The following is a 12,134-nucleotide window of genomic DNA, read 5'->3' as shown; positions in this document are numbered from 1 at the left end:
ACAAAAACATTAACAGTGCGATTGTGACACTGCCTGTAGCACTATAAGCAACAATTCATTTTTACAGTCTGTCCAAACTGAAAATGATATAAGTTGATGTCCAATCACTAAATATTCATTCTTCCCTTAATCTGTAATGAGCTTTGACAAAGTCTGGATAAATCAGTATCCCACCAGCAGCATTCTGATAACAAACTTTTTGACTCAATGGAAAAACTGGACCAATAATTTTTGTTTTTGTTTTTTTACATTCAGTCTACTCTCATTTCGTGTCAAACCTGACGGCTACATTACTCACAACGCGAGACGACCATTTGGCTGGATATTTGGTTGTGTTACACTAGTGGCAGGAAATGTGGCCTTGAGCCATTAACCTGAAACAGAGGCCTGAAGCTTCTTTCTAACTCCCTCAGTTTTCACCTTTTATTCAGACCCAAAAGACACCAACTCAAATGTAATCACTTTAGGCAGCTTAACAAGCTTCACTTGGCTCCTTCTGGCGCTGTTGAAGGTTTTACTAAAAACTTACAGGCTTTCTCTTGAGGCATGCGGTGTTAATTTTCTAGTGCCCACCGAGCTTACAGTTGTCAAATGAAAAAATAAATGTGTCAGATCCTGCAGATTTATGACTTCCATCTGTGATCGCCGCTTCCCAACAAACACTCGTAAAGGATTCAGAAATGAGCAATTCCTGTATTTGTCCATCCTAACATTTGTCCAAAACCAAACGCAGCAGCTATGTTGTGCATGCCATCTAATCTACTTGGCTCCCCACAGAGCAATTTATCCAGCTTTATTTATTTCCTGCACCACGGAACCTCCTTCGGTGTGTCAGGTGTGTGTCAATATGCGAGTGTGGTGTATGTGCAGCAGTGTGCAGCCGAGTGTGTAAATGGAAGAGCCTGAGCGTTTCTTTCTACAGACAGCATGCCATGTACGATAAGGCGCCTGCTGACAAAACGGGGAGATGCCGTGTGTCACTACAGGATGTGGAAGAGAGCTCGAGTACAGTGCCGTTACTAATATATTTCCATAAGCGCAAGGAAGACACGCTAGTGTTATGCAACACGCTGCCAGCAAAATGCACAGGTGCGCTTCATGTTCTATTCGCCCCTTGCCTCTGTCACTCCCAAAGGTTCATAAATGATTCATTTAATTTTATTTAATTATAAGAGACCCAAAGAGAGCAAGAGATAAAAAAGAGAGGGAGCACGAGAGGGAGAGCGGGGGAAAAAAAGATGTATGTATGATGATTTGGCTGCACATGTTCACCCGCACATACACACAAACACACACAAGAGTGCTAGAGTAGATGTCCCATGGCGTCTCGTGAGTGCACATTTGCTGTGTATGACTGGACGTGCGTGCGTGAATGTTTATGTAGATGACGTCACTCTGCATCGGCACTGGGCCAGACAGGATTTCTCTCGGTCCTGCGCTGTCTGTCTTTGGGTGGGAAGGGGGCGGGGGGGGGTTGCTGCTCAGAGCTCTGTTTGAACTGAGCAACGATGACTAATGACAGCGCACAAATAAATGGGGCCGAAGAGGCAGGCAAACAACAGGCAACGGCTCACTGACACTTGAGCGTTGTTTCCTAACAGCTTCATAAACCACTGAAAAGCTTTCAGGCTGACTGACACAAGATATCACACAAATATTTTATTAGCGGCCTCTACATTCACATGATCAAGGTGATGTTTTACCAAAAATACTGCTATAAAAGGAAGGGAAAAAACATCCGACCTTCAGCTCATGTAGTCCAAGGCCATTTAAAAGGCTCTTATTAAGTTAATCTCCAACAATTTTCTGATATTTTTATTTTTGGATTGTATTAGAGTAAGCTTTTCATGACTCGTAGCTCAAAATAATCTCTATTCGTCTTTTACTGGGCCTTGATGCAGCCAAGGCAGTTCTTCCGCTATCTGAAACAGTTTTATCTTTCTCCCCTTTTGCTTTCAGACAGCTTTCTTCTGATTGGCTGCCCCTCACAAACAAAAGCTCTGAAAAAGCAGGTGGGTGGAGCTGCAGAGTTATGTGTCTGCCATGACGACATTAAGGATATACCCTCTCACTGAGATCATACCAAACCAAGAGTTTCAAGAGATTCAACACTGACCTCATTATTTGACACTGACCGTGTTGCTTTAGAGAAAGGTATGGTGGCTCTGAGAGGTCAAACAAACTTAAATATCTGCAAACAAAAAAAAATGGGACACAATAACGTGATGGAACAACTGCAGAAGTAAAAGAGCAAAAAACTTGTAAAGGATTACATTTAAAAGTACAATACTGTAGACAAGTTTGCTACTGTTAGCAAACGTCTATCTACTGTTAGCTTATCATTTCTGTTGTGCTTTGCTAGGTTTGTACTTTTGCAACATTTTTCTATTTGCTGTTGTTTCTACTGTTGCTAGTGTTTTTACTGTCAGCTTATGTGCACATTGTCACTAGTCACCATTTTTTCCTTCTAAAATGCATGTAACAATATTTTTATGATTAAGAATATTCACATGCATGTTATATTTACCAAAAATAACAAATTTTGGATACAAAAGTTCGCATCCCAGTGCAGCACTGTGGCATGGTTAGCACTGTTGCCTCACAGCATGAAGGACCTTTGTTCGACTCCACCCCCTGGGCGGGGCGTTTCTGTGTGGAGTTGCATGTCCGTGTTCGTGTGGGTTCTCTCCGGGTTCTCTGGCTTCCTCCCACAGTTCAAAGACATGCAGTTAGTTGGGTTATGTTAATTGTTACTGTGCTCCTATGTTAATGTGATGTGTGAGTGTGAATGGTTGTCTGTCCCTCTATGTTAACCACTGGCGATTTGTCCAGGGTGTACACTGCATCTTGCCCTATGGTAGCTGGGATAGGCTTCAGACCTTCTGCAACTCTGTTAAGGATAAACAGGAGAGAATAAAACAGACTATAATCAATTCTTCTCATACTCTGTTGTTCGATTCCTTGTGTACATACACAGGGAATATTGTTTTGTTTGTTCATCTTGGATTGTGTGTATGTTAGTTTTCAGCCTGCTTTTTGTCCCAATCACATCTTGTCTATATTTTAAATCTCAATGTTTCCTGTTGTTTTCACCGTATTTTAATGTTAACATTCTGGATTACAGCAATAATGCAGTATTTATATTACCACAGTGAAAGAGAGGCTTCCTCTAATGCACAAACTTTTACATTTATATATAAAGCTGTGTGTCTTTCACACCGTGTGGTAATTTATTTTATTTTTCAGTTCAAATTCAGTCAATATTTATTGTTTTTTTTTCTTCCCCCAAAATGGAAAAGAAACATGAAATGCATTCTTCATGGTGAATTTCTTCTTCTGCTCTGTAAAGGCCTTTGTTTTGCAGGAGATATTCCACGTTAATGTATTTAAATTAATCTGACCTTGAAATTGGTTCCACTCTTTTACTCTTGATTACCTTAAATATTTTTATATAGCTATATCTTTATTGTATTCCCTTTTTTGGTTGGCATTTCACTTCATTTTTTGAGGTCTGATCCAATTTGCCACAGTTGATTAGACCACCATCCACCCAGGGGTAGCATCTCAAACCATCAAATAAATAAATAAAGTAGGGGAGCATTCGGCATGTCCAGCATCTATAAGGGCAGTTTATGGGGGCTTAGTGCTAGCTGGCTATATGGGTCTATTGAAGGGATTTGAAGCTTTATAAAGAAGATGGAGGTAAGGAAGGAGTGTAGGAGCAGCACTGAAATGAGTTTCAGACCTCAGGACAAAGCAGGAGGCGAGTGCAGTTACTGGTCCTGTAATGAGAAAGAACCTGTGTGTGTACATGCATGTTAAAGCTCAACATGAGTGCAAAAGACTGCTTGAGCAATAAAGTGTATGCATGTATGTGTGTGTGTATATATGCGCGCGCATGTGTGTGTGTATCTGGACATTTGCCTTGGTTTGAGGGCAGGCAGTGTGTGTGGGCGTAGCCATGTCCTAGCTGCGAGTGATCACAGGACCATCAGCCCAGAAGACAGTAACAAGGGCCTGATGCTCACCCACTCACAAGAAGCCCCACAGGGAGTCGGCTAGACGGCACACACACACACACACACACACACACACACATCCCATCACCCACTCTTCACTACTTGTCAGCTTTTAACATCTTGTATGATATTCTGGCAAAGTCTGCACTACATTCCTCTGGTCCACAGGGATATACACACAAACGTTAAAGCACATGCACAGAAACGCATGAGTTATTTATACTTTTACACACAGAGACATTCAAAAACACATTCTCTGTGGCTGGATGATATAGATGAACATCATCTCTCCTTATTTTTATTGCGAGATTGTGCAGTACAGAATATTTAGGTCAGTATTTTCTGTGAGAAATATTACGAGCACTTCTTTTAAAACAGACTGGTGTGTCAAATGAGAACCATTTCTTTATGTCATTTGATTCATACAGTAGAGGTGTGAAGTGAGGTTGAGAGGTGATCATCAACAGTCAGTATTTTACAACTCAAATACAATGCAATATATTGTTTAGTTTCATATCATAACTCAATGCATCTGGGCATGTCGACATGTGTTTGAACACGAAACAGTTGTTGGTGCCAGATAGGCAAATGTGAGTACTTCAGATAGATGCTGATCTACTCTGGGATTTTTTCCACAAAAAATCTTGAGGATTTATAGAGAAATAGACTGAAAAAGAGAAAGTATCCAATGAGCAGCAGTTCTCTGGTGAAAATGCCCTTTTGATGCCAGAGGTCAGAGGAGAACGTGTGACAGGATATGTAAGAGAAGATGCATCCTGTTTTGTATCAATGGTTGGGGGTACTGGCTGTACATAATGGTTTGGGGATATTTTCCAAGTGCCCCCTTAGTACCAACTGAGCATAATTTAAATCCCACAGGCTAACACAGTACTGTTGCTGACCACGTCTCTTTATAACCACAGCATACCCATTTTCTAATGTTTGATACTACCAGAATAAGCTTAGATCATCTCAAAATATCTTTCTGAACAAAACACTGTACAGTGTTGAGCATAGTTCACTGTACTCAAACGGCCTCCGCAGTCACCAGATCTCAATCCGATACAGCACCTTTGGGGTGTGTTGTAATGAGAGAGCACCAACTGTGTGACACTATCATGTCAATAAGGACCAAGAAGGTCACACAAAGGGAGGCTCCTCTGTCAGTTAAAAATGACTGTTTTAGTCAAGACAGGCTGCACATAAAGTGCTTAAAACATGTTTAAATCAGAGTATAGCATCAAGTCAATTAAACTTGTGGGATATTGATTAAATACCAGAGGAGGTTGTTAATCAGTTTCAGCTGCTTTGGTGTTAATGAAATTAACAACAACACATGCACTAGTGTGTCACTGCTGCTACATATATATATATATATATATTGCACAGGTAGTCCAGCTCCTCCAGTATGGCACATCAACACCTGCCATTTCTAGAAGGTTTCCTGTGTCTTCCAGCACAGTCTGAAGAGCATGGAGGAGATTCCAGTAGACAGCCAGTTACACTAGGAGAGCTGGACAGGGCTGTAGAAGGTCCATAACCCATCAGCAAGACTGGTATCTGTTCGTCTGTACAAGGAGGGACAGGATGAGCACTGCCAGAGCTACAACTTAACCAGCAGGTCACTGGTGTGAATGTCTCTGAACAAACAATAAGAACCAGTTTTCACGAGGGTGGCCTGAAGGCCCAAATGAGGTTGGCCAGAGGGTAAATGCCAATCAGGCACTGTGGGGCCTGACTGGCATTTGCCATAGAATACCAGAACTGGCAGATCCATCACCACTACTCTCACAGATAAGAGCAGGTTTACCCTGAACACATGTGACAGCTGTGAAAGGGTCTGGAGAAGCCACGGAGAACATTATACTGCCTGTAACATCGTTCAGCATGACTGGTTTGGTGGTGGCTCAGTGATGGTCGGGGGAGGCATATCTCTGGAGGGATGCACAGACCTCTATAGGCAAGGCAGCGGCACCCTGACTGCCTGCCATGAGGTATCTGGATGATCCTACACTAGTACAGTGGGTCTAGTGTGCACAACAAGGCCCAGCCTCATGTGTCTAGAGTATGCAGGCAGTTCCTGGAGGATGAAGGAATTGATACCATTGACTGTCCCCCACACTTGCCTGACCTAAATTCAATAGAACATATCTGAGACATTATGCTTTAGTCCATCATTTTTCATTTTTATTTTTGGGTGTTTTTGAATTCAGCCCCCCGTAGGCTGATCATTTTCATTTCTACCAAACCGTTACCCACTCCATGTCAGTATAGATATCCAGAATGATATTTGTTTACTTTGTGATCTGATGTCTTTACAAAGTGTTACTTTAATTTTGTTTAGCAGTAAATATCTATAACAAGAATAAAAGAGCTATACATCGCCCAGCCCCAACATATATTCTTAACATGCACCCTTTAAAAAAAACACTAATGCACACATATAAATACTTACACCTCAAACAAAGTGGAACACAGTGCATATCTACATGGCTAAATGTATTCAAACAATCCAGAGTGTCTGACACAAACCATTAACCAACCTAAAATACAATACACTACCTGCACAAGCACTTTGCATCTACACACAAACACACACCCAGAATCCCTCCTTGACCTTAACTATAACCTCCCACAGCTTGTGAGCAGCATGTGGCCGTACTGACAGGCCAACAAGTGAACAAACAAAAGAGCCATTCCATATTTCATGAGCTACCACGAAAATACAATGACAATGTGTGAGGCTTGAACACAATAGGAAAAAAATGCACTGCAGTCTTGCTTTGACAGTTTGTCTATTAATGCCTTTTCTCTGTTTATTTTCATACACCACGACTGGAGATGCATACAGTATGTATCTTGTGTGGATGACAGAGCATGTACATGTTATAACATTAGCTACAATAAGCAGCTTAGATTTGTCAGGCACCTAATTCATAAGAAAATCTGTCAGTGTCGATATGCCTCATGAACCAACTAGGACAACTTTCACACTGTTGCACAGGCTTCATAGCCAATAATGCAAATAAGCCTAGCTGCCAATATTCCACCAGCTATTTTACTAAGCTGAAATAACTTTATGGAAAAAGGGGGGGGCCTATAAAGTTTATCAGCAGGTTTATCTTTAATGTTACTCCCACTTTGCCATATGTACTAGCTATATTTTATATTTTCCTTGTGTTGTTTTGTGTATCTTATGCCAGATACTGTGGTACCAAACCAATTTTCAAAAGCCATGTGCATTTATAAATGCATAAATATATATACAGAGTTGTACTATAAGTGTCATGTTTGACAACTGTTTCAGTGATGGTAAAACCCAAACCCCTACGTTACCATTTTAAAGCACAATTAAGTGAAAGAAAAAGGGACCAGAACCAGACCAAATCTGGCCCTCCTCGTTTTCGGAGAGTGGTAGTCTGAGTCCGAACCATCAGTTTTACAGCCTACCACTGACAAAGATAAAACCGCATTAAAGTAAAGTGGCTAAGCCGAGATCTGTAAATGTCTGTTTTGGACTTACAGCAATAGAAATGGAGAAGTGAAAAGACTGAGAAAAAAAGGACCGAGCTCTCTTTTTTCTAGAAACATCTCAGGCTGTTCATCTGGGTACTTTTTTTAAACTTCATTAAATGCAAATGTTTCAAAATGTACTTGTAATTCTTTGCACTAAAAAGCAAGTCAAAATTTCAGAGGTGTTTTCAATTAGTCATTCTGCAGCGGTTTTACTGGTCAGCCCACTAGATCCAATCGAGCTCTCTGCGGTTGACAAAATGAAATGATTCGACACCCTGATTTAATGGCTTTGTCCTCTGCCTACACTCGACCTCTCCGTCAAGTTTTGTTAAATTTAGCTTGGTGGTTTTCTCTAATCTTGCTGACAGGAAGTCAGGGGCACTCTGAAAGTGCAGATCTCCACTAGAGCCAATACCCAGCCTGCACAACAAAGAAAAATGATCCAGAGCCACATCGCACTGAAGAGGGTTCTTTCTTTGGCTGCAGTAGTTTGATGAAACTCAGCCTGGTACTTTTTCACAAAAGTTCTGTTGACAAAGAAACAAACCTGACACAAGGCTCTCAGTGTAAACACAGCCTCAGCAGGGATAAATACGTTGAATTAAATGTTTGGGTTTTTTATATTTAGTTTCACAATTTTTAATCTTTAAAGAGATGATCTGCTTAAGCCATGTGATTCATGCATCGCAATCACAGTTATTCATCAGCTTCTTGGCTACCAGCAGACTAGCAATGCCTACTCATAGCCAGTCACATGCGCACAAGCACAGCCTTTGGATTAAACTTATTAAACTTTAAATGGCTTATTGTGGTCCACCCGCACCAATGCAGTGTGTCAATGCAGATCAGTCCACCACCACCACAACTCACTCCTCTGGGGTCAGCTTTTTCCCACTGGTAATTTATTATTACATATTGTGGTGTGTATTTATAAAAGGTTTATAGAAGGTTTAGTGTGATCTCTATAGTCAGCACGTCAAAAATACAGCATGGCCTCAAAGTGTTGCCACAAAGTGAGCCGATGTTTTTAGATCAAAACTCTGGATTAAAAAAATATTAATGTATTCGTCAAATTTGTGCTGCCTGTTGTGACACAAACTCATACACCAGGAAATATTCTGAATTTTAATGAGCGTACAAATTATGTCTGCAAAGAGTGCAAAATTACATGCAGGAAAGGCGGGGAGGGGGAAAGAACAGGAGGGGGTCTTGAGGGAAGGTGTCGGTTGTTTTCTGATGTGGCAGATGAAAAATCAGCTCCTTTAGCATAACAACTTCTATGTGAGCGCCAGGAAACTCTGCACTGACCCAGAGATACCCGCCCAGTGCTTAAGGCAGTCAATTAAAATTGTATGATCAACTGTGTCAAACGATGCACTTAGGTCTAAAAGGATTAAGACCGAGCAATCTTTTGCATCTGCTGTTAAAAAGAGGTCATTTGTTACTTTCATAAGGGCTTTTATGTACACCACACAGCACTTCACATTTAGAAAAATAAGGCTGGGGGTAAAAAAGAAAAAAAAAGGCAGATGTGGTATGTTGATGCTCTTAAAATATCTCTATGACAAACTTGTCTTTTTAATAGAACCCAAGATGAAATAACCAACAACAAGCGAATCATAGACATCAAAAAAACGTGTGATTCACCGCGGCCATCTGGCCCTATTTTGTCACAAAGCAACGAACAAATGGGATGAGTTCAGAATGGAAACGCTGGTGAAAAAGTGGCACGAAAACTTGTCTTTTATTTAGAAGAGAGAAGACGTACATCTCCCTCAGCGCAAGCCATGAATATTTCAGTCCTAACTCAACTTCGCCCCACACAGAGCAGCACCCGTGCCTGCGCAACACACGCTAGTACACAATAACAAACACACGGGCGCGCACACATTAACACGGATAAGTCAGCTGTTAACTTACAGGTCAAAGCGTAGATTCTGTCTCTCCTCGAAGAAATAGTCAAGGATGAATTTGCGGACAAAGTCGGGGTTGAGGGTGTTGTCGATGACTTCTGTCCTACCAAACTAGAAGGGAAATGACACAGGTGATATTTTATTACTGGGAGCAACAAGGGAGTGGGACACAATGACACTGACAATCTGAATCATATAGCATACAAGCACACCAGCTTCATGTCAGTCACATGGTCACATGAGATATTGTGTGTGCTATTTGACTTGGGATAAGAAGATGTTTTGTGAATGGAATCAAATGAGTGTTTCCCAAAACTGTGCCTTTTCTCCTTAACTGTCACGGGAATATGTCAATGCAATGATGGAGCGCAGCAACATAAAGTTACAAATCCCACGTCTGAAAACATGTCTCATATTTATAGTCTCATCTTATAGCAGCAAAGACAATTTTACGACCCACGCGCAAGTAATTCAGCCATCGTGGGCTGAATGTCGACCCGACATGTAGTTACATTTCTCGGGAAGTGCGTGTCAAGTTACGTGGAAAGTTACAGCATAGATTTATTGCATTAGTCCAAATCAGGCCATGGTCTCACTGACACCTGAGAGAGGGCCTGTAAGGATCTCTAGCTCACATAGCACTCGCTAAGCTAGTTTAATTACACAAATGGATAAATATGGATGCACACCAAATGACAGCAACATAATTAAACATTTTCATGCTTTCCAAAAAGAAATGTCTGCACATAACTGTTAAGATTCTATCATTAACACAAGAAAACGCAAGAACAGAGTGAGCTTGGTTAAATTTGGTCAATTCAAACTAACACAACTGTCCCAAAAACACCATTACTAGCAATTGTTTCATCATTCAACAAATGGCCCAAAGGCAAACTTGGAAAAAAAAGGATTTAAACAGCTTTAGCGTGACTCACTGAAAAGCTGCACTGCTGCCATTTATACACAATGCCTTCACAATCCCATCGCTGTACTCACCTCTCTCCATTCCCTGTTGGCTATTCCTTGAGTGTACAGGACACAAACTGTTGAATTAGAAGCAGGGAAGGGAAAAGAGACAGGAGACGGTCAGATTGACTGAAGGGTATTTAACAGTGAACAAAACAATGCTAAGATGTCAGCTGAGAGCTAGTCCGCCCCTCTGGACCCCAGCATGAGAGGAAAACTCCCTAATTAAATGTCACTCGAACTTTTGCCTTGTAGCATGGTGATATTTCAGAGAGGAGAAGAGGAAGGAGGGAAGAGGAGGATGAGGATGATGGTGCTGGGAGCGGTGAGTGTGTGAATGCAGGAAGGTCCTCCTTATTGACATTTGAGTATCTTCATCCAAAGGAGTCTTGGGTATTTTTTGATGAGTGACCACTTGTGGGAAGAGAGTGAGGCAATCGGGTAGCAATAACATGACATATCATTTGGATTCGAGCAGCCGATACTGTACTTACACCCACCTGTCGTCTACCAGCGCGTAAAAACTCGGTAAACCTCTGAGCTCACACACTTGTAAATTTGTTTGAAGAGTGAATAGTTGAATGGTGGAAAACTAATGCTGACAAAGCACTTAAGCTATGGATACGTTTTCAATTCCAACAGCAAAGCTATGAAACAGAAAATGAGGTCATACCTCAGCAACTGTTCTGTGTACTGACACGGCGATGAAGTTGAGCAAGTAATGGAGCATTACCACAGAATTTTAAAAATGCAGACTGTATATAAAAAGTTGGATGTTGTGTCCGGGTCTGAAAAATGAAGCCGATGTGAAAGTGCCATTAACTGGCATTCCTTCTAACGGCCAGCAGGGGGAAGCTTCTCTGTTTGACTTTTGGTTGCACAGAAGTCGTTAAACCACCCTCAGTTGCTTTTTGACCTCAGTAAATGCTTTTCTAATGATGTGAGCTCAATCGCTACTTAAAATTTTTAAAAACATCACTTTGAAAATATAACGTATTTTCTCCATTAGATTCAAAGAGAACAACGAAACAGTTTATGCATTAAGCTAGGCCTAGCTTCTGGCAAGTCACCAATTGGTATGTCACAAAACCAACACCAACACAGAATTAATTTAATTTATTTTATTTAATATGCCTTCAGCTGACACACAACTCTACACAGTACTGCTGCAGACGGGCAGGGACACAGCCCCTCCCCTCACTAGCAGCTGAACACATAAACAGCAGCGCAACAAACTCGGCAAAGCATGTTAAAGACTGATGCCCCAGTTTTTATGAGGAATTCATTGAGGGCCACTACAACTCCCGTTTTATTGTTAGTGGTTTAACTATTAGCAATATTGTATACTGGCTAATAATTAAACAAAAACATTAATGTTAGAGAAAGATGGAGTTCTGCCCAACTGTAATATTAACAGAAAGTCTCTATTTAACAAGATAACATGATTATTTGTGTCTAAAAAAGTTTTTCTTGACTCTGACAAAAGTCAACCAACAACTAGGCAGAAACAGTGGCACTCTAACGACTCTGTGTAATCAAGAATGAAAATAAGGAGTCAAGTCACCAGAAGCTCAGGAAACAAACAGGATTGGCACAGACCAGTATTATTGTAATCCTCATTTTAAAAAAGATATGCCTCTTACTTTCATTTTTTTCCCACATGGAAAATGATAGGGAGTATGCAGTCGGCCCTCTCATCACTGCTTACAGCTACATTTCC

The 12,134-nt window shown here is 41.0% G+C and overlaps 1 protein-coding gene across 2 annotated transcripts in view; it reads right to left on the bottom strand.

The window, feature by feature from the left end:
* LOC100692653 (copine-8) overlaps window positions 1-12,134 on the bottom strand; it is a 73,692-nt gene that overhangs the window by 44,061 nt on the left and 17,497 nt on the right. The window contains exons 3-4 of one of the 2 annotated variants that reach the window (XM_005459931.4): window positions 10,445-10,491; window positions 9,456-9,559 (exon numbers count right to left, since the gene is read on the bottom strand). In XM_005459931.4, coding sequence (XP_005459988.1) covers window positions 9,456-9,559; window positions 10,445-10,491 — 151 coding nt within the window. Of the gene's footprint in view, window positions 1-2,116; window positions 2,168-9,455; window positions 9,560-10,444; window positions 10,492-12,134 lie in introns of those variants that run through there. The other variant, XM_013264189.3, reaches the window with a different exon arrangement.

Source organism: Oreochromis niloticus, linkage group LG7 (genome assembly GCF_001858045.2).
Source record: "Oreochromis niloticus isolate F11D_XX linkage group LG7, O_niloticus_UMD_NMBU, whole genome shotgun sequence".
NCBI lineage: Eukaryota > Metazoa > Chordata > Actinopteri > Cichliformes > Cichlidae > Oreochromis > Oreochromis niloticus.
This window is presented reverse-complemented; position numbering and strand designations above follow the sequence as displayed.